The sequence below is a fragment of the Microcebus murinus genome, chromosome 20 (assembly GCF_040939455.1).
Source record: "Microcebus murinus isolate Inina chromosome 20, M.murinus_Inina_mat1.0, whole genome shotgun sequence".
NCBI classification, from domain to species: domain Eukaryota; kingdom Metazoa; phylum Chordata; class Mammalia; order Primates; family Cheirogaleidae; genus Microcebus; species Microcebus murinus.
In genome coordinates, this window is record NC_134123.1 from 24,874,647 (window position 1) to 24,896,974 (window position 22,328).

General features: G+C 42.1%; 1 protein-coding gene across 2 annotated transcripts in view; it reads right to left on the minus strand.

Annotated features, from left to right (window-relative positions):
* Positions 1-1,332: 1,332 nt before the first annotated feature.
* WDR59 (WD repeat domain 59) overlaps positions 1,333-22,328 on the minus strand; it is a 65,175-nt gene continuing 44,179 nt past the window's right edge. The window contains exons 19-27 of one of the 2 annotated variants that reach the window (XM_012772489.3): positions 21,275-21,331; positions 16,040-16,173; positions 14,662-14,743; positions 11,526-11,638; positions 10,663-10,810; positions 10,485-10,557; positions 9,384-9,510; positions 9,108-9,250; positions 1,333-2,380 (exon numbers count right to left, since the gene is read on the minus strand). In XM_012772489.3, coding sequence (XP_012627943.1) covers positions 2,145-2,380; positions 9,108-9,250; positions 9,384-9,510; positions 10,485-10,557; positions 10,663-10,810; positions 11,526-11,638; positions 14,662-14,743; positions 16,040-16,173; positions 21,275-21,331 — 1,113 coding nt within the window. In that variant the 3' untranslated portion in view covers positions 1,333-2,144. The remainder of the gene's footprint in view (positions 2,381-9,107; positions 9,251-9,383; positions 9,511-10,484; positions 10,558-10,662; positions 10,811-11,525; positions 11,639-14,661; positions 14,744-16,039; positions 16,174-21,274; positions 21,332-22,328) is intronic. The other variant, XM_012772491.2, reaches the window with a different exon arrangement.

The window sequence follows — 22,328 nt, forward strand, 5'->3', positions numbered from 1 at the left end:
GGCCTCCTCTTCCAGCCTCCCAGCGGACCCAGCTGTGTGCTCTGCTGAGACGCTGACACCTTACCCTGGATCAGAGCCCAGCATTAAACCTCTGGTCTCACTGCATAAGATCTAAGTCCTTTCCTCATGTCGTGGTGCTTTGTGCCTAGCAAGACAGGGGACAAGGTATGAACAGTATCCAAAACTGTCTTTTGAAAATGTTTCTGACCACAACATTCAGTAAGAAATGAAGTAACATAGTGATGGAATATACACTGTACATACACACTTGTAAACAAGTTACATAGGCCGTGCATGGTGGGTCACGCCTGTAATCCCAGCACTCTGGGAGGCTGACACGGGAGGATTGTTTGAGGTCAGGAGTTTGAGACCAACCTGAGCAAGAGTGGGACCCCGTATCTACTAAAAAAAAAAGAAAGAAAGAAAGAAAGAAAGAATGACATTAGCTGGGCAACTAAAAAAACATAGAAAAAATTAGCTGGGCATGGTGACGCATGCCTGTAGTCCCAGCTACTTGGGAGGCTGACGCAGGAGGATCGCTTGAGCCCAGGAGTCTGAGGTTGCTGTGAGCTAGGCTGATGCCACTGCACTCCAGCCTAGGCAACAGAGTGAGACTCTGTCTCAAAAAACCAAAAACAAAACAACCACGTTACACAAAAGAATATTTACCTTAACTATGTATGGTACATTCTGAACATTTTTCTTCTATATTATTTCATTTGTTTAATGCTGGTTTTATCCACTAAATTGATTTCATAATCCATTAATGGGTCTTAATGTGTAGTTTGAAACACAGTGATGCAAAACACTGGGGACACGTTATATTCCTTAAGGAATAGTTATATTCCTTAAGTTATAATATAAGTTAGTTAAGGAATATAGTTAAGGAATATAACTATTCCTTAAGTTAACTTATTCCTTAAGTTAATTGAACACATATATTCCTTAAGTTAATTCCTTAAGTTAATTTTAGCTGTAAAATTCTAAAAATAGAAATAGACATTTCAACAGAAATATCAAAAAAGATTCCTCTTCCCTGGCACATGCAAAACGTGAACAGCTGAAAATATTCTGAAGAACTGGTGGACACATGAGCTGTAACCAGTCAGAACTCAGACACACACAGGCAATGCTTGCAGGGGAGCCCAGGGGAAGAGCTGGAGGACTCAGGGGACCCAGCCCATCTGTACAGAGACGCAGGTGGCACTTTTTATATCAACACTGCATCGCTTCTCGGCCTTTTGGCTAAGATCAAGTGTATATCAATGCTGCAAAGCAATCTCGTCTTCCTTTTCTTAGAAGAAACAATAAGATTCTTGGGGCTTGTAAGAACCTTAAATGTCAAATTCTATTTTCTCCTATCAGATAGCAAAAGTATATCAGCATTTCCTTTAAGAATCGGAGCACTGACTTTGGTCCTATTCAAATAGCTACCTTCAATTAGAGGTAGGGTGAAAAAACGACTCACTAAAATGTTGTTCAACTTTCTCTCTTATTTTTTTAAACAATGACAAGAATTTTATTAGCCAAGGAACAGCAGCTTTCGGAAGAGACATAACAAACAAAAAATACATTTTAAGAATCTTTAAGTATATCACATATTTATAGTTAAAGTGTCATATCTTAGAAGGCCACTGTCCATAGCTTGGTAAACGTACCAACTTCTAAAGCCACGCTGTCATAATCCGTGTCAATTAAATTAGTATCCACCGTCCTTCGGCTCAGGAGACTGCCTTTTGCATCCAACTTGGGTCTCTGCACTGGCATGAGGGCGGCGCTGTCTGTGGTTTAAGGCTAACACATTCAAGGTTCACATTGGCTCTGGAGGCAGGTGCTTCTCTCCATGAAAACTTCCACCTTAGTGGCTGAGGTGACACGGACAACATGTTAAATGCAGCTGTACATGTGTGCACCCATCTTCCTGCGGTGATGTCCACACCAGACAGCCAGACAAGAGAAGGCAAAAGCTCGAGAGAAGCCGATGGAGCGCAGGCTTTGAGGGGAACATACTTCTGTCTCGCCGGGGACAAACCCAGGTTCTAGAGCCTGGCTCCTTGCAGAGCTTGTCACCATCATCAAGGTCCTCTGGGATTTTTCCCAGAGGAGAAATTTGTCCTGTGGGATAACTCCCATGGTCTGTAGGTTCAGAAAGTGCTTTCGAGCAGGCAGTGGCACCCACACCCAGTGGGACATACCTCCTGGGTCCGAAACCACTCCATCATGTGGCTGGTGTGGCCACCGTGCCCACAGGTCAGGCAGAAATTGGACGAGCCGCGCACGGCCACGTGGCAGATGGCACACTGGAATGTGAAGCCTTTGCAGAGGGCACACTGTGTGCCACGGACCTCACTCCGGCAGTGGCTGCAGTACACGCCAAACTCTGCAAATAGGTGGAGATGGACAAAACAAGAGGCACCTTGAGTTTAGCTCTGAAAAAGGGAACTGGGCATTGTCAGGTAAGAAAGATGTATTCCTCTTAGGATCCTGTCTGGAATCTGCTGTTCTGAAAGAACAGGGTCTTTCATTTTCTCTTTTTTAAAATAGCAGAACTCTTTCTTCTGCCATCTGGACAAGTCTGATAAAGGGCAGCGCTGTCACCGCAGTGGCAGGTGTGAGGAGAGGGGTGCACCAGGCCTCTGGCTCTCAGAGGCCGTGGTGGGCACACAGTGCCCTGCAGCAGGTGGTAGCTGCGCCGATGCCTCTTCCCATGGCTGGCAGTGGCCTGGCACGTACAAGGCGTTTGAGAGGCATCAGCTGAACGGACTGAATGGCTTAGTAAACACTCCAGCCGAGAGCGGGTTGGTTGTACCAAGCCTGTAGCCAGCCCTCTGTACCACATGCCTGCCAAATGGCCACGCGGCGTGAGACGCCCAGGTCAGGACACTATGGCACAGCTCTTCCATGAGCTAGGACTGGTTCCCTGCCTCCTCGAAGTGAGATGCAAGCGAGTCCCACCAGGACTGCTGCAGTCACCACCCTGGGGCCAGGTGCCCGTACTGCCACTGCCTCCTCTGCTCTCACTCCCAGGGCTCTGTACATCCCTCCTCCTGTCTCTTCCCACTGGGTCGCCCCAAGTGCAGACCTTGCAACATATTCTATTAATACCTACTTAGCTCAGAACAGTCCCCTTACCACTTGACTCCAACTAAATCCCAGCTGCCTCTGTTGGCCTCTGGCTGTTTCTTCCTTAAGTCCTATGACCCCAGGGGCAGGAGGGATTGGGACTGTGACTCCTCACAGCCCCCAGGCTATACTTTTCCTCTGGGTGCTAATGCCATCTGGCCTCACCAGCCTTTGTCCCTTTTCTCTGCTGTCATCTACTGAGATTTTGGAGATACACCCCCTTTCACTGAGGACTTCTGTCCTTGGTTCTCAATCTACTCTCTGCCCCAATTCTTAAAAATGATCCTTAGTATCCCCTAAATCATACCACTAACCCTGTGCCCACTAGCCACTCAGGCCTTTGCCCTGTAATCTCTAACCTGCTTCCTCCACCCCTGTGGTCCACCATCCCCTTTCTGGCTACAATTTGCCCTTTGGCCAACCTGAATTATGTGGACCAACTTTATAATCACTTTTTTTTTTTTTTACAAATATCTTCAACTCCTTTGCCCCCTTCCTGTACCATTTGGCAAAATCTCAACCCGGGATGAGCCATATCACCTGCCCACTCCATGTCTGCCCCCAAGAAGCCGAGCGACCCTGGAGGAAGGCCCATCCCATTTCAGACACATGATTACCAGTGGACACCCAGCCCTGCGAGAGACTCTGTTTCCTCTTCGGTTCCCCAGATGCTACTTTAGCCCTCGCCACCTTCTGCAAACTCCTCCCCCGTGCCTGCCCCCAACTGCCCTCCCCATGGCCTCTTTTGTCACTTTGCTAATAGAAGCCTTTGAATGGGGACCCTTCAGCTTTGTGCCACCAGGTGTTCTGCTCGCCCCAGCTCTGGCCCCTCTTCTCTTTCCCTCTTACAACAGAGGACTGGCCCTTTCTTCCAACAGAACTGGTTTCTCTAATGTATGACAACTGGCTGGTGGAAAAATGCACCAATAAAAACTTCTTTTTTTTTTTGATAGAGTCTCACTCTATTGAAATCCCAGCCTTGCATGAAGTATAGATATCATTTCCTGATGGGCCAGAAACACTGATAAACTTGGGGATCACAGGAAGTGGCATACTACTACAATATAGGCTTTGAAGGCAAAACTTGATAGAGGTGAAATGGATCGTTTTTGGTTCCTAATAGATAATATAATAAGGACCATAAAAATACTTCTGGCACACTGAACAATCAAATTATGACTCTTAGGCTTTTCAAAATTTCCAGGCAGATGCTAACTCCAAAGATGTAGGGTCATGTGGCTCTAGTTTGTTAACTATACAACAAAGAGTTCTGTGTATCAATCAACAACACCTGTTACACAAATGTAAATAAAACCAGCCAAATAAACAATACATGAAATTAATTAACTGAACTAGAAAACTGCTGAACGAGATTTAGGCGAGCAGATCTGCACCACTAGAGAAGAAATTATCCCCAAGGGAAGGCTAAGAAAGCGAGTAGTCACTCTGCTATGCCACCGTCAAGACTAAGCACATCATACACCACGATCAGAAAAAAAAAACCCAAATCATCTTATATCCTGAGCCTTTCTAAAAGAGGAATATTCTGCCTAGTATTAACCTCACAAAACAAATGAAGCCTTGAGCCCTGTCTATAATTATCTAATCTCCTAAATGAAAACTTTACCCATCACATTTGCTATGCTGGTATCTGCAGATGTGGGCTGACCCTTGCAGACAAGATAAGCACAAGAGGAAACTGCTAGTTTTCTGCCACAGAGAGATGACCAGTGGGTAGCCTTGTGGTATTTTTGTTTTAATACCTGCTAAGTCCTGTATTTGGGCAACTCAATTCCTCAAGTCTGCACTACCTTGTACAATTTTGTAAATGGAAAATATTTCTCTTAATGCTTTTGTCTGTTAGTCTACCTTTCACAATCCTTCTACCCCTCTTTTAAAATCTTGTGATACTGTTTTATTGATATTAGGATATATTATTCATCCTTGACTATCATTTAAGTCTTCCTGAGTCTACATTTCAGACTCTCTGATAGGATTATAGATTTCCTGACACCGCCCCCAACCAAACTTTATATTTCTTTGTACAATCCACAGACTTCAACATGATGCTTTATATTAATAATAGTAAATGTCAATGAGGGTTTAGCTGATTGATGGATTAATACATCAGTTCCATATCTCTGTGAGTCACATGTTTTCCTGAAAACTAATTTTGAAAGACAAATTGCTCCAGACTATCATTAATCTCTTCCTGGGATACTTTCATACATTTATATGCTCTCGAAAAATATATATTGCCTAAAAATGCATTTTGTGTCTTTGCATTTCTTCAAGTACATAGACCAAAGTACTCCATATTAAAACAGTCCTTGTTATTCACTATCTAAATCTATGTATTACTCTACTTTGTCTTTTTAAATTGAAACTATATACACAGACACGATTTCAAGAGTTAAATTCTATGCATCTTATTACAAAACTCAGCACTCCCTGCCCCACACCTCCAATCACTCCCTAAGGGAAATCCCTTCAACTTATTTAACTGTTTCTTTTGTTTTTACCTCCCAATCTCTAAACAATATGTTTATAAAGCTATTTCATTTTTTAGAGATGGGGTCTCACTCTGTTGCCCAGCTGGAATGCAGGTGAAACTTTCAGAATTCAGGGGTGCAGTGGTGTGATCATAGCTCACTGCAACCTCTAACTCCTGGGCTCAAGCGCTCCTCTTGCCTCAGCCCCGCAAGGACTACAGGCGTATACCACCACACCTGGCTAATTTTCGTATTTTTTGTAGAGATAAGGTCTCGCTATGTTACCTAGGCTGGTCTCAAGTTCCTGGCCTCATATGATCCTCCCAAAGTGTTGGGATTATAGGAGTGAGGCCATTATCTGGCCTATAAAGCTATTTCTTAATTTTCTTGTTTAAGCATCATCTACTGACTTTGCACAGTGGAAAGCTCTTTTACGACCCCAATCCAGCCACACACGTACACTGCCTGTCCCTCAGCTCCCCTACACAGTCCTATTAGCATTTTGGTTGGATAAATATTCCATTTTTATGTTATTTATCTAGGTAAACATTACTGAAACCAAGCCATGTACTACGATGACTTTCCCTTTCTTGCACATTTTATTTTTCCAAGAGTCAGTATCAGCCTTATTCTTTTCATTGGCTTAGTTTGCTATGTACTTATCAATAATTCATCTCCAAACTCTCCCTCAAATATCTGAATCTTCTATAAACACGCAGAACACTGAATACACTAGAATAAAAATATTGAAAAAATTCAATTTTTTCTTCTTGGAACCAGGGCTCCTGAAGCTCCAATCTGGACTAGTCTCTCTCTCAGTCTGGCACAGTGAGGAAGACCAACATTCCTACTCCCTTATTTCCTGGATCAAATCTAGTCCTCCTTCTTAGATAGCCTGAAGCTTTACTTTCACACTTGGATTGATAACTTGGGCACAGGACTCCTAGTTAGAAACACCTTAAGAATTTCGAAGGCACTGCTGCCTTGCAAGCTCGTTTCCAGAATTGCTCCTGAGAAGTGTGGTGCCACTCATGTTCCTCCCATCCGAGTACTAACCAGGCCCAGCCCTGCTTGGCTTCTGAGATCAGATGAAATCAGGCGCATTCAGGGTGGTATGGCCACAGACCACTCATATTCCTTATCCTTTCTAGGTGACCTGTTTTCTCTCTCTGGAAGCTTCTAGGGTCTTCTCTGTATCTCTGGTCTTTCTTCATTCATCGTGCCAGGTACTTGGTGAGTGCTTTCAATCTGGAAATGTGTTCACTTTCTCTAAAGAACAAATTTCTTGTTTTTTGTTGGGGTAATAATCGGTGCTACAAACTAAGAGTGGGCATCAGGGGGTCCTAAAAGGGCTCTCAAACAACCCCCTTGCTTCTAGTCTCACCTTTAAGCCATTTCCAGAGGTACCCAAGTCACACGGGGGCTCTGCAATGTGTCTTGTTTTTCTGACTGCCAGCGCAGGGTTCGGCTTTATCAGGTAAAATCAGCTGCCACTTGTTAGGTTTGTTCCAGGTGGGAACCCCAAAAGTATGTATAGGGCAGTTAATGGAAAACTTAAGCTTGTAAAACAATAGCAGCAGGAGTCTGGAGAGTCCCCCCAGACAGATGTTGTAAATCTGACAGACAGCTGCAGCCAGCATTCCTTTCCCCATCCTCATAGGGATGAAGTTTATCCCCCCCCACCCCCCGCCCCCATCTCTCCTGACAATATAGGAGCTGAAGGATGGATGTGACTGGGGCAGGGGTCGTAGGAGCAGGTTGTTTGAAAAAGAATTTATTATAGCACTGTTCTGGCCCTTGTACTTACCCCCCACTGGAGAAACCCTCTATAAACCCCAAGACTTTCCCCTCCCTCGTGGTGGATGTTTTTTCGCCTCCACCCATCTGCACCCAGATGCTCAAAATAGCATTTTGCTACACATGAGGCTTTGTGTGTCTCTCTCACGGCTTCAGACCTAACATCACTGTCTGCTTCCCAGATCCCAAATTTTACTGTCAGCATTACTTCTCCTTCTACAGTTAGGCCTTTTCAGAAAAGCTCCGTATATAGACACTTTGGTGGGAGAGAGGAATCAATGTGTGTTCGGTCTTCCATTTCGTCCTTTAAAAAATATCTCTTTGGAGAGGTTGTTTCACACCAGTCATGCTTTCCCTCAAAACTCACTGGTGTCTCATGCTAAGTCAATATTTCTGGCTCTTCCTCCAGGACCCAAGCTCTGAGTACTGGTTTCTCTCAAGGGCCAGGGCAGGTGGCCTCTCCCTGCACCCTTCCTTCCCACCCTTCCCCACCCTCCCCCACTAGCTCCCAGGTCAATATACCATCTATATGCTGGAGATCCCTAAATTCCCAGTTCTAGCCCCAGGCTTTCCTCTGAGCACCCAACTCACATCCGACTGCCTATGTGACTGCTCCATTCCTATATCTCACATCTCTCACTATCCCAAACTACGCTCACAATTTTCTTCCAGTCTTTTCCATCTTAGAAGCTGGCACTGCCACTGGCCTAGTTGCTCAAGCTGGAAATCCAGTAATCACCCAAGCTCTGTCTCTCTTCCTAATCCCACATCCAAGTTATTGGCAAGTCATACTGAGTCTTCCTCTAAAATATCTTTTTAATCCATCTATCTGCCCCCACCTCCATTGACACCACTCTAACACCAGGCCGCCAACCTCTGACTGCCATAATGTCCTCGAAAAGCACTTCCCACTTCTGATCTGCCCTCTTTCCAGCCTTTCCTCATGTGACAGCCAAAGTGATATCTTAAAACATAAACCACAGCATGTTGCTTACTTCTTAAGGCCCTTGGAAGCGTAACGTTGGACTTGAAATACAATCCAAATCCTTGACCGCAACTTACAAGTCCCTGCCTGATTCATATGCCCTAGTTATTATTTGACCAATAATCTTTGTAATTTGACACCATTCTTTTCACTCCCTGTATTCCAGCCACACTTGCTGTCCTTCACTTGTTCATTCACTCCAGATGAGTCATTTCCCCTGAGGGGCCACCCCCTTGGCATGGAGAATGGCTCCCTCCCACCCTTCAGACCGCAGCTTCTTGGAGAGGCCTTCCCAACACACCTCAACACATCTTCTAAGAGTCTTTCTCCCTGCCCCAACATCACTTTTGTTTGCTCATTCATATTTATCACAACATGTAGTATTTAATGTTTTTCTCCCACTCGGCTGCCAGTTCTGCCAGGGCAAGGAATGTGCGAGCGCTGGCTGTGTATTAGTGGAACAAATGCATAAATAGCCCCACTTCCAATCCTCACCGAGTACTGTCCATAAAACCACTTCTGTTGCAATAGAAATTCAATCTTGTTATGAAATTCAAGGGTTTTCAAAAGCTTGGAATAGACTCAAAATGCTTTAGAAATTCTGCTTCTAAATAAGAAGCTAAAACTCCATTCCAAATCTGATCCTGTGGACAAACTAAATGACAGGCCCTTTCAGACAGTGACAGGAAAACAAAGAAATTCATATTCACCAATCCCTTTGTGAGGGTCAGGAGGACAGGAGACAAACTTTAGCACTTCAGCCCGTTTCTCCCTCAGACCCCAGCGATAGAGGATTTCCCCGTAGCATTTCTTAAAGTCGTCAAATTGCTGGGTATTGGCGGGGTCCAGGAGCCTGGACAAAATTGAAAAGATGTCCTGTCAGTTACTTTAAGAAAAAACAAGATTGATACCCTTCCTAGGGCAAAAGTCTGACTCTGGAGGCTCTAGATTTCTGGAATCACAGCGTCGCCTGGGAAGGTTGTCACCTTTTGTTTCTATCATGCTGGTCCCGCTCTCGCTCCCGGGGATCGCTGTAGGTCAGACTGCCAAAGCGCAGTTCTTCAGGCGAAGACTCTCCCCAGGGTGAAGACGCATGTTCTGCCTCTCTTCCCGCTAAGAGAACCAAATGGGAAAGGGAAAGTGCAATCAGAGAAGGCACAGAACATATCTTCTATTTTTATTTTTTTTTAATTTTTAAAATTTTAAATTTCTTTTACTTTTTTCTTTTTTTCTATTAGCCTAACTTTTAAAACCAAATCTTCAGAACATATCTAAATGCTCTCATAATCAGTGTATATGCAACTCCCTGGAAGAAGAGTGAGCTAAGTTGAAGATTCTGAGAAATATAACCAAACAGAACTCTTTCCTAGCCTGAACCTTTTTGTCCAGATATTTATTATTAAGGGAACCTGGTGATTAAGTACACACCATAACGCAAAAGCAAATTAGGGAACAGTGACATAGCAGAATGTTAGGCAGTCATTGTGTAGGAAGATTTTTTAAATAACATGAAAAAATGCTCATGATAAAACTAAAAACAGAAAAATTGCACACATAATATGTGTGCACATGCATGCAGATATTGGAAGAAAATGTTCTGGAATGTTAACGGATATTATTCCTAGGTGGGAGGTCAATGATTATTACTTTCTTCTCTAATACTTTTTGTTTACTTTATTGGGCATGTACAGCTTTTATAATCAAGACAATTAAGACCATTTTTGAAAGAACTTTTTTTAAATCCAGGAAACAAAAAGACACCTAACTCAGCAAACAGACTTTTATGGAGCTGGAGTCAGACTCAGCTTTATTTCTCTATACCAAAATCGGTCACGAGAAGAGGTAGACAACAGGAAGTCGCAGAGGAGCATGGAAGGGGTGTGTGAAGGGAGAAGGACAAGGGTTAGGTTTTTGGGGTGAACAGTGTGAAGTCCCACTGTCAGTTTCTCGAGATTTTGAGATGAAACGCAACCCAGTGAGGCACAAAGACCCTCATATGCATCAAAGAAAGACTCTGTATTAACAACTTGCACACAGCTTCTTGAGTACTAAAAATCCAGCGTGGGCTAAGTCATTTCCATACCAACCTATGTTCCAGCCACCAGTGTTGGGCCCTGGGTCTGACATACTGGAGCAGGAACCAGAGGAAGTAAAGCTAGGCTAGAGGCGGGAAGAAAACAAATAGGACTGGAGTCAGAATACCGTTCCATGTGAAAGGTCACAGAAGGGAAAAATCAGACATGAACCAGAAAACCGCAAACTTACATATCGACTATGGGACACCATGAGGTTAGAACGGTTAGGAAAAGGCCCAAAGGGGTTTGGTATTCCCTGGGGCCGAGACTGGGCTTCGAACACGCTGCAGAGCATTGCCAACGTCTGAACATCCCGGAGCCGGCAATAATGTGCCAACCTGAAGAAAAAGACGAGAGGAAAGAAAACAAGTCAAGAGAAGGGACTGAGGAAGGATAACTACCACAGTCATGGTGGGTTACTGCCGCAGGGGTAGGAAGGGAGGCCTCTTAATTCTGCCTCAAAAAACCCTGTCAGCGGTTTGACCTACTTTGAATTTGGCTAGATTTGTTTTGGAATATAAGGCATCAAAGTATTACAAACGATCTAGATAACTAATCTGGAAGCTTCTGGTTGGCACCCAGGCCTGCGCTTGCAAATGAATGTGGCTTTTGCAAGAGGTAAGCAGACTAACCTAACATCTCAGTGAGGCAATGTTCTCTCAGTCTCCCCAACTCTGAGGAACAGTCACACTGCTTTTTAGGGGTTTCCTAAGTATATCACTTGTATAACCTACATGAAGGAGTTAAGAGAAACCCTGTTACCATCACAGAATGGCAAGCAGGCAATAGGACACATGAGTCTTAGGGGTTTCAAAACCTTGTTATAAGTAACAAATATTGTATAGCTCCTTCTGCAATAAAAAGTTGGTTCTGCACAGAAATTATTCCAGTACTAAAAGGTCTTACTTCTTATTCCTTAGACCTCTGCATCCTTCTCTTAAGCAATAACATTTTTTAAAAGTGTTGATGAAAAAAATAAAATAAAAAAAATAAAGTGTTGATGGACTAAAATTGCCATCACTCATTTTCCTCACTTTTAGCTCTCAAACCTACAGGGACTCCAACAGCTGTCGTCCAAATGGATGTCGAGCCCAGGGTGTTTCCAAATCTGGGTCAGACTTTGGACCAAGGCAGAGATCTGTAGCTACCGTAGCCAGCGACCAAACCTAGACGGATTAAAGAGAAACATACAAACTCAGACTGGTGAGGACAGGAGCAGAAACTGGGAAGGAACCCTCCTATCCTCCACACCCAACCTAATGCCTGAGATGCACAAAAGCTGGAAGCTTATTGAAACGCAGAATTCTAGGCCCCACTGAGACCCACTGAATCAGAATTTACAGTTTAACAAGATCCTTAGGGGACTTGTATGCACTATAAAGTTTGAGAAACACTGGCTTTAAAAATGTTCATTAAGTAAACCTCAGAAAATGACACAGTGCAATAATTTCAAAGGATCATCTATTTAACCGCTGACTTGGTTCTGCTGCTTCAGGAGTGAACTTGGCTGACAGGGAGGAAAATAAAAACATTCTATATTATGTTTAAGATCTGTCCTTCTTTATTTACCCAAATAACAAAACACTTTTTTGCCTTCATTATAAGAGATTCAGTATATTCTCTGAAGCTTAAAAAAAAAAAAAAGGCCATGATAAAACAGAGTTGGCTTTTGTTCTGTTGACACCAGATCTGAGGAAAACCTTCAAACTTGAAATGTCATGGGGCTTAGCATCATCAAACAGAAACAAATGTTCATTAAGTATATGTTAAATCCAAGGCACACACTAAATACATCATGTCATAAACAAAGCCCCTGTCCTTTCAAAACCTTTAAAGATGGAACCCTACTTCTGGAAAATCTTTCTTAGTAGCAATGCATCGCTGAATGCTCACTAACTGGAAACATCAGACACACAAGACCAATGAAATGATGTGGCACCGACATACTTGAAAAACACACCCAAGTATTATTTAAAAAGAGAAACTTGAAGTTTACATTCACCTCTATAATCAACGACCCACTGAATGGGTGCTAAAAAAAGTTAATGACTTTCTGGGACAGGACAGGATGCTTACTACCCTGGCAGCCAACTTAGGCATGTATTTCCTTACTTTCTAACACGCAACTCCTAAATGCCTCCAACAGAAACAGTGACACTTGTATTTATTTCTGCAACTATTTGTTTTTTTTAAAATAGTCTTGCTCTATTTCCTGGGCTAGAGTGCCATGGTGTCAGCTAGCTCACAGCAACCTCAAACTCCTGGGCTAAAGCAATCCTTCTGCCTCAGCCTCCCAAGTAGCTGGGACTACAAGCATGAGCCACCATGCCCGGCTAATTTTTTCTGTATATATTTTTAGTTGTCTGCCTAATTTCTTTCTATTTATTTAGTAGAGACAGAGTGTCACTCTTGCTCAGGCTGGTCTTGATCTCCGGACCTCAAGCGATCCTCCCGTCTCAGCCTCCCAGAATACTAGGATTACAGGCATGAGCCACCTCACTTGCCTGGCCTTTCTGCAACTATTTGTAAAACAGTAAACACAAAATCGTCAACATGGGCATAAAGAAGAATAAAAAAAAATACAAACATTTTCACTCATGTCATTTCTTTGTTCCATTAAACACTATCATGTCACGTGTCACAAATGACCATTACAAGAACAGCGGTAGTAACTGTACCATATATTGGGCATTTCCCACCTCTCATATACAGTTATGGGACTTCACATATATTATTTAGTTCTCCTAATTACTTTAAAAGTATTGTTTCCATTTGACAGTCAAAGAACTTGAGGTTCAGAGAGACTGGATAGCTCACTTACAATAATACAATAAAAAAGTGCCAAAGTCCAGATTTAAGCTGGGTCTGTCTGAACACAAGAGTCTTGCCACATCATGTGCACTGGTCTGCCCTTCCCAACCAATTCTGGCAGAAAAGTACTTAAAACTTAAAATAAACTTTAGGAAGTAATTTTTCCTCAGATAATTTTTTTTTTTTCAGAAAACAAGCCTTAGGTCTGCCTTAGTATTGCATTTACCAAACTTCTCACCAGACTATGAGGTAATTATTCTTGAGGTTCTTAGCTTACAAACATATGGAGGCTGAACAACTCCAAAATAACTTGCCTCATGTCATTCTGCGAGGAAGCCGAACTGGGCCCCCACCTCTGCTGTCAATTCTTCCCTGAAGTTTCTACTACCTCCTGCTGCCTTGGTGTTCACAGAACCTAAGTAACTGAGTCTTTATAGAAATAGATTAAATCCATCTCTGAATTTCTCCTAAAAGAGTTTTGGGCAGAGATGTGACAGTGTTTGTTAGAAGACAAATGGAAATGTTAGGGATTTTTTAATCAGATAAAAATAAAGGAAAGGCCTTAGCTCTGATTATTTGGAGGGTTATAAGGGAAAAACTGAGCTGCCAGGACAACAGCTAGTAGTTTCCATTGCTCAGCCTAATCCTCATGCTAATGTATAAGGGCACAACAGAGAAAGAACATGAATTAGTGGTTGCCCAGGGCTAGGGGAAGAAGAGATTAAGAGATGACAATTAGGGGTGTCAGGGTTTCTTTTTGGGATAATGAAAATGTTCTAATACAGTTTGTGGTGATGGTTGTACAACTTTGAATACAATAAAAACCACTGAATGATACATTTTAAATGGGTAAATTTCATGGTATGTGGACTATATCTCAATAAAGCCGTTAAGCAAAACAATATAGGAACAGTTTGCTTTAATACACTGCTGTGCTCCTGCAAAGATGAAGGAAACGTAAATCTTCATAATATTAAATCATATTTTTAAAATGAACATCTCTAAAGGAATACTTCAGTAAACCTTTTATGAAATGAAGCAATTTAAAAAATTTTTTTTAAAAATTGAGGGTGCAAATGGCAAAGATATAGATGCCCAGATTTAGATATGTGACAATTACCACATTTACTGGAATAGAAAAGAAATGTAATAAAAAATACTAAGTAATTGCTTTAGGACTTTTCCAAGTATGCACTAGTAAGAAAAACATTCAGAGGATTTGGAAAGCTGCTCTAGCCCTATAGGTTGGCAAAGAAAACAGGAGGAATTGCAAAATAGGAGGCGCACTTTGAAAATATTGCTAAACCACAACTACAAAGTGAAAACAACTTGCTAGTAATGAAAAATTCAGATCTCCACCAAAACGGATGTACAATACCTGGACAAGATCCTTCCTTCCAACAAGCAAGGCAGAAGTGGCGTTCTTCTGACATGTTTCCTGAATATCATTCACATTCAATCTGAAATTTTTTAAAAAGAATAAAAAAGTTTCTTTCTACTCTAACTTCCTGAATCAATGACTCCTGGTTTAATAAACAGACCAGAAACGGCCTCTTTGGCTATCAGTCAAAATGTTTTATTCTGTGTTGGCCTTCAGTTCCCTTTCTATCTGATTTGGAAGAAAAGCTTAGCTACAGCTGATGTTAATACAGCTGTGGGTTCCAGCCCGGGGATGGTGAAATCCCTCACCTGTGTGCAGTCAGGAGCGCAAGGCTGTATTCAAACACCGATTTGCCAGCCAGCTTATCTGTGGAGTTCCCAGAGTTTGAGGGTTGCATAAGAATGGATTTAAATATGTGCAACACTGTGGTTCCTAACACAAAGTAGGAACGTGTATACTACATAATAAAAATACTATCTATTATGAGTTCAAGTTTAGGAAGAAAGAGGAAAACTGCAGGCCAGCCTCTCCATGCTGGTCACTCGCCTCTTACCTCCTTTATACCCAAAATAGCTCTGTTTATATTTCTTTTCCACATTAGGTTGTAGGAGGCACAGTTCTAAAATATTCCCTAAGATTTCTGCCCCCTGACATGCAAGTGTTGCATAATCCCCTCCCTTTGAATGTGGATGGCACCAATGAATACCATGGGACATCACTTTCCCGTGATTAGGTTATTACACAATTGACCTTGATATCATCAAAAGGGAAGCTGTCTTGAGTGGACCTAACTAATCAGATGAGGCCTTAGGTGAAGGTGAAGTGGGTGTGAGTTACTCCTGTTGGCCTGAAGGAAGATGAAATTCGCCGATGAGTTCTATAGCTGCCAACAGCCTGAAAGGGCTTGGAAGAGATCTCTGAACACTGGATGAGAGCACTGTCTGGCCAATGCCATGATTTCAGACTGGTGAGACTCTGAACAAGGATCTAGCACAGCCAGGCCCAGACTCCTGACCTGTGGACATTGGGAGATAATAAATGACTGTTGTTTGAAGCTATTTAATATATTTGTAGTAATTTGTTATGCAGCAGTAGAAGGTTAATACATTAGGCTTCTCCTAAAACTGCTTTTGAAGAAGGAGTTGCAACACTTAAAGAAAAAAGAAAAAAAAAAGGTTTGCTAATCAGGACTAAATCAGTACAGCATACTTGAAAAAAAAAATTTTATTTTTAAGAGATGGGATCTCCCTATATTGTCCAGGCTAGACTTGAACTCCTACGTTCAAGCGATCCTGCTGCCTCAGCCTCTCCTGAATAGCTGGGACTATAGGCAAGTACCACTGTGCCTGGCTTATACGTGAAACCTGATACTTACATGTATAGTTCTCCCAGTGACTTGTGCACAGGAAGGAGGCACGCGACATCCTGGATGATGACCTTCCCAGCAGCCTTGATCTGCCGGTTGCCAGAGTCTGATCCCTCGCGCTTACTTTTCCATCGCCGTGATTTCTGGGGGAGATGACAAGATATAACTAATGGGGACTTATGGTAAGTGGAAGTCTACAGTTGCAGAGCACATCATATTTGGGTCATTGGTAATTTGCAGAGACTCTAAATTACACCATGCCCACAATTATAGGAATCAGCATCTGTAGGAAATAAAAGGATGACAAAGGGCATTGAGCTCTTGATTCAAAACCCTGACAGGAAACTAAGCACCTACTGCAGAGCTATATATACATATTCTGCAGGTGCTCAAAAACAGATACCAGGAAGCCAGGATTAACGAATTAATTAATTTAAAACAGCAAGTAAATAAGTTAGTAAAGATCCCCAAAATGTGGGAGAAGAACAATTTTTAGGTTTGAGTTCATGACTAGGTTCAAAGTTCTTGCCTGAAACTAATCAAAGTTTTTTTCTTCTCAGTTTCAACAGGATTTGTTGTAAATTTAATTCAGACACAGCAGTGTGGGCTCTGCAAACCTTAATCTATAGTAGAAAGACAGAGAAACTTAGCAGCTTGAGGAAAATTACCCTGTTTTTCTATTAGACTTGAATTATTTCCAAAAGGGATCATTTTCAAATGTCAAAAATATTTGAATCGAGGGACTTGGGTATGGACACCGAAAGTCATAAGCAAGTATCCCATTTCCCCGGAGTCTCACCTAAAAGTGGCTGTGTGTGTGAGGAGCCTTATATGAACTGAGAGATATCCCAGAAAACAAGAATTATTAGAGTACAGCTCCGCCTGGTATTATCAAAATGACAACCAGCCAATGGAGTAATATTCTATTTTACTTTATTGCCAGAAATTACAAAGGTCACTGACGTGATTTAACCAAGGAAGAGAGTGACACATTTATTAACAAAGGAGGCAAAAGGAGCTAGTGAAAAGGGCTTGGAACTTGGAGTCAGAAAGCCAAGGCTTACTGGCCTTACTACCACATATGTACTAGTTCATATGTTCCTGGGAGAGTTGCTTATTTGTTGTGAATGTAGTCTCACACGTGTCATTCTTTGTTCACTTATAACTTGCGGCTAATTGTGAGCTCTGTTGTGCCAATTTCACAAGTTTAATAAGCATACAATGAAAAGGCATGAGTACCAATTGTGTAGGCTGAAAAATGCAATCTAAAAATATATAATTACTAGCAATGTATATAAGCTCTCAGAATTTAAATTAGATTGTTCCTTAGACTACTCACAAATATACTCATTTTCTGCAAGTGATTTTTATAGAATCACTCTTCCATGAATTGGTCTTGGTCTATATTTCCTGACCACTGAAGAACCATCTAATCCCAAAGTTGCCCCATGCAACTTGCTATAGGGTTATGATGCGTCTTGGAACCTACTAAATCTAGGACACCTGGGCTTAGTTCCGGGCAAGTGAACAAAGAGGTTTAGTGGAAGTATCTGTGAATTGTTCACTTGTAAGTACATATGCTCTGCTATCAATTTGGAGCCTTGACCCATTTGATCTTAAGAAGCAATTCCATCACTATTTACTATTTATCCATGTTCAAGTCATTATTCTATAATAAAGGAGAAAGCTTAATCCATTCTTGCAGGATAGACTTTCAATTGTCTACTTGCCCTGGTTCTTTTCTAAAGAATTATCTGCAAACTTACAAAAATATTATCCTTTTAGCCACAAACATCCTGACCTGGGGGCAAGTAAGGGGAGAATATGTTAAAGAGCAAACAACCTGTCAGAATGGGCTGGAGCCAGGCAGCTAACTGACCTAAGATAGCTGTAGTGACACATGTGCTAGATACTATGACATGGCCTGTTTAGGGAGAGTAATTTTGCCTACTTCTACCCTGCAGTGACAGTGAACAGCACAAAGGGCTTAACTAGAACAGGGATGGTACAAGATACACAAACTCCCGTGCCAGGCAGTTACTCTGGTTCCTTATTACAAAAAGAAAATGAGAAGCACTTAAACAATTGAGCAATTCACTATAGCTCAGTTTAACTACACAGCAAAAATAAACGGAGGTCTGGGAAGGATGAGGTCTACTAGCTTTCAGCATACACTGAAAATAACTACAATTTCCTGACTTCCAAAGCAAGCCTAATGAAAGCATATAATTAATTAAGGTCCATATGCCAAAAGTGGCTCATTTGCAAGTAGACTAGCTCATCTGAAAACTGACAAATGACACAATTTCAAGTGTACAAATGTTTACTTAGGATTGTCAATATTAGCTCACTCTGTGCAGGCATTAGCCTTGCCACACATCTAGGGATATTACTCCCATTTTACAAATGAGGATGAGGCTTACTCAAGATCACAGTCCTAAGAGTTGCTATGGGCCTGTCAGGCTGCTAAACTCATTCTTAACTTGATTTTCAGTAAACGATTTTAGATGAAAGAAAAAATTAAATCCTGACTAAGCTATCTGTTAATATGTAAATAGTTGGTCCATTTTTTAATGAATCTATCTCTGCATGTAAGGAAATTAGCATTTGATTCTAGTGATGCCTGTCCAACACCCTCCCTCTACAATGACTCAATTCTTCAGTCACTTTTCTGTTGAGTATCGTGACTGTGTTCTGCTCAGCCAGAGTGTCTGGTGAAGATGTGCAGAGAGGATGTGGCTCCTGCAGCTCCCCAGTTGCACGAGGGGAGAGGGCAGGCCCAAGTCAGACCAAGATGCTGTATTGTAGGCCAGGCTCGATGTTCTGTACCCCTCACTGTCTAATCTCCTTTTGTGCATTTGTTAGAATTAGGCACATTCAGAGAGAAGAAAACTCAGAGTCCAAAGAGATATCTTAGGACTCTTCCCCTATTTGCAGCTTTGGGTTACAGATATCAGTAGAAACAAGCCAATGTGAGCTATCAATAAATACTTGATGAAAATATAAGGGGGGTGGTCTTCGATTATTTTCTGCAATCATCCTTCATTGAATTATGGAAATCACAGTCTGTATTTCCTGGGACTTCTCGAGACACCAGGCTTCTACATGATCCTGTTTGATTTGTAGTACATATATAGGAGGTGCTTTATGGAACCTCACTCAGCTGCCTTTGAGCTTATAGTAGAATGAGGTTCCCCAGCATAGGATCATCCTAATTATAGTTGCCACCAGGAATCAAACTGTGAAAGGAATTATGAGACAGCAATATTGTTTTTTTTAGTCCAACAAAGAAAAACTGCAAAATATTATCAAAAATCTTTAAGGGGCTGCAAAATAGTTTTGGTATTTTTTTTTTTTTAATTTGTTGGTTAGTGGTTTTTAAACCTGAACTACCTCCCCTTGAGGCTGCAGGAGTCACTTAGTAATCCTGCTTAGTGGCTAATTATTCTGGGGATTCAGATATAAAAAGCCTGCCTAAATAAAGATATGCTAAATCTCAAATCAGATATTCACTACAGCCTTGGGTCCTACCTAACAGGTAGATGGACAATTTTTCAGGGTGTTTCCTCTAGAGATTTAGCAATTAAAGGGGTACATATTCCATCCACACCTCTTCTAAGACTTAATCTTCCACTGACTATCTCGCTGGTGATTTTAGGAGTCTTTCTTGTCTGCACAACTATCAGGTAGGTAACAGCACACAGATGTCTTTTAGGATTCTTTGGTTCCAGAGAACAATGATACATCAGGCTAAGGTGTGGTTAATCTTCCTGAGTGAGGGAAGGGCACTATGGTCTAAAAGGCCCTAAACTTCCTGCATTGCTCCAGTCCCACTCTGACGGGCTTCAACAGAGAGACTTTTCTGTGTAGTAAAATCGGTACCTCTGGGAGGCACAGCACTCTGCATTTCCCCTGCATCTTTTCAATGTTCAATCAGTAGAAAATGGCCCATCCCCACAGATTTCATGAGAAGGGATTGAAGGAAGAGAGACAAAGCAAGACAGACAAATTAATATGTGATGAGCACCAGGACGCCCCTCTGAGCATACCAAGAAGGTATTTGTGGAGTTTTGGCAAAGAGGGCAGGGAAGAAAGGCGTGGGGAAGGGGCAGGAGGGAGGCATTGGTGCAAATAGCACTGAATGACAACCAATAGCCAGCTTGCAACTGTACCACCAGTATTACTGCTACAATTGGAGGCAACATCGATGCCAATATATGGGTTGAATGTAAAAATAGCCCAAGAATAAGCCACCAACTGCTTCGCAGCAACCCCATCAGCAATGCACAATTGGCAGAGCGAGCAGCGAGTCAAAATGAGTCCTATTTAAACAGTAGCAGGAGCAGGGACTTCCAGACAACGAGTAGAGATTCAGCAAAGAAATTCAGCAGTTGGGTTGGCTGGGACAGGCTTTTTGAGGAAAGGGGGGCCACAGTTGGTGGCTCCACCTACAAGTTGTTGGCAGCAGTGGTACATGCTAATCAGGGATCCTGATTTCAACTGGTTTTTATATGACAGACTATAGGACTATTCTCCAAAACATTCTTTATACACAAAGCTCAAGCATGCCTTGCACAGCTTGAGGTCACCTTGGCGTGGCTGAAACATGAAGGGGATGGGAGAGGAAGACAGAAGAGGGGAAATGGCCAATAGGAGTGAGCAAGAAAGAAAGAAAAGGAAGAGAGGATGTCCACAGCAGAGGTTTTATTGTCAATGCAAAATACTGATGGTAAGGAAAAAATTGTTCCAAAAAATTCTCAAAGGATAAAAACTAATGTATGTGTCATGCCAATGAAGCAAGTGGGCACCTCCCTCTCTGAACTAGACCAAGGCTATAAAAACAGAGACAAATGGCAGAAGCCTCTTATATCTTCCTCTGCTCCCCCCATGCCAATGGGGGCTTTGAAAGCTCCAAGAAATTACACAAATGGCCCAAGTGAAATCAGGTGAGCTAACAGCTTACAATCAGGGTTCTTTCCAAGCAACCCAGTATTAAGTTTCATTTGCAAAAAAGGCCATTCAGGATCCTTAATAATATGAAACCGTTTGAAAGTCCATGATTGAACAATGAGGCAGTCCTTGGTGTCTGAACTCCCCCAAGCAAGAAATTTATTGTTGCTGGTCCTGAAAACCAGGCAGCCTGTCATTTCAGGTTCCTCAAAGCCAGGCAGGTGGCATTTTATTCTTGGGCCTTTGGGTAGAGACAGGATTAGTCAAGGAGAGTATTTGCACAGCGCACAGTACCGGGAAGTCGTTAATTGCTTGTATGGACCAACGTCGCCGGGCAGAGCGAGGAGACATCTGTGCGTGAAAACGTTACACCCAGGAGGAGGGAAGAAAAACACCAAGAAAATTAAAAGGGAAAAATATAGAGTAAAATGAACGCTTCCCACATATCTGATGGATTAAAAGGTATAATAATACACTGTAAAATGGGGATTGGAATGACTGAAAATCTGATCAGCAGTACTGGGATTCCCTCACCTCCCTCTCAACCCACCACGCTCCCAACAAAGCTTCCATTTCATTATTCCGTAGTCACATTTCAAGGGATAAGGGGACTGACATCAACACAGCTCTGACACAGGAACTCTAACAAGGATTAAGATCATCGTGCAACGGGCAAAACAGGCAGAAGACTGTTTGTCCCTGTGGCAGGTGAGAAGAAGAACACGTATGGAGAGTACAGTCTCATTCCTAAAAAGGAAAATACTCTCCAATAGGCTCAATACCAGATTTTTTCTGGTGTGTGGCGGGGGGATGATGAGTGAAGTGGATGTCCTGACATTAGGACTACAGGACTATACCTTCAGAGCAATGCCAGGGGAAGCAAGAGCCCTGGAGAAATGGGGGGAAGGAGGCAGCTAAGCCCAAGGAGGCACCTTCTTGCAGCCACCGTGGCTAACAATCTGAATGTGCTAACAATGTCCATCTGTTTATGGAGATCAGAAAGCATTCTATTAAAGACCTCCCCAATTATTTATATCAGAGCTATCTTAGTAACATAAACTGAAGCAAGGGTGGGAGGTTGCAAAATTTTAAAAATGTAAAGCAATTATCTAATACTTATCATAAATTCTGGGCTTCCTGATTTATCCTGGAAATGAATAATATTTCATCAGCTATTAATAGTTGGTCCACTTGCCAAATGAATACTGGCATCTCCCTTTGTTTTCTGACTTTCTATGAAATTTGATGGTTTTTTAGGTCTCTCATTTGTTAAAATTTTTAGTAGCAAACCTTAGAATTAATCTGGAGAACACTTGGGTGAATATAAGAATACAACCTAAGTAGGGCA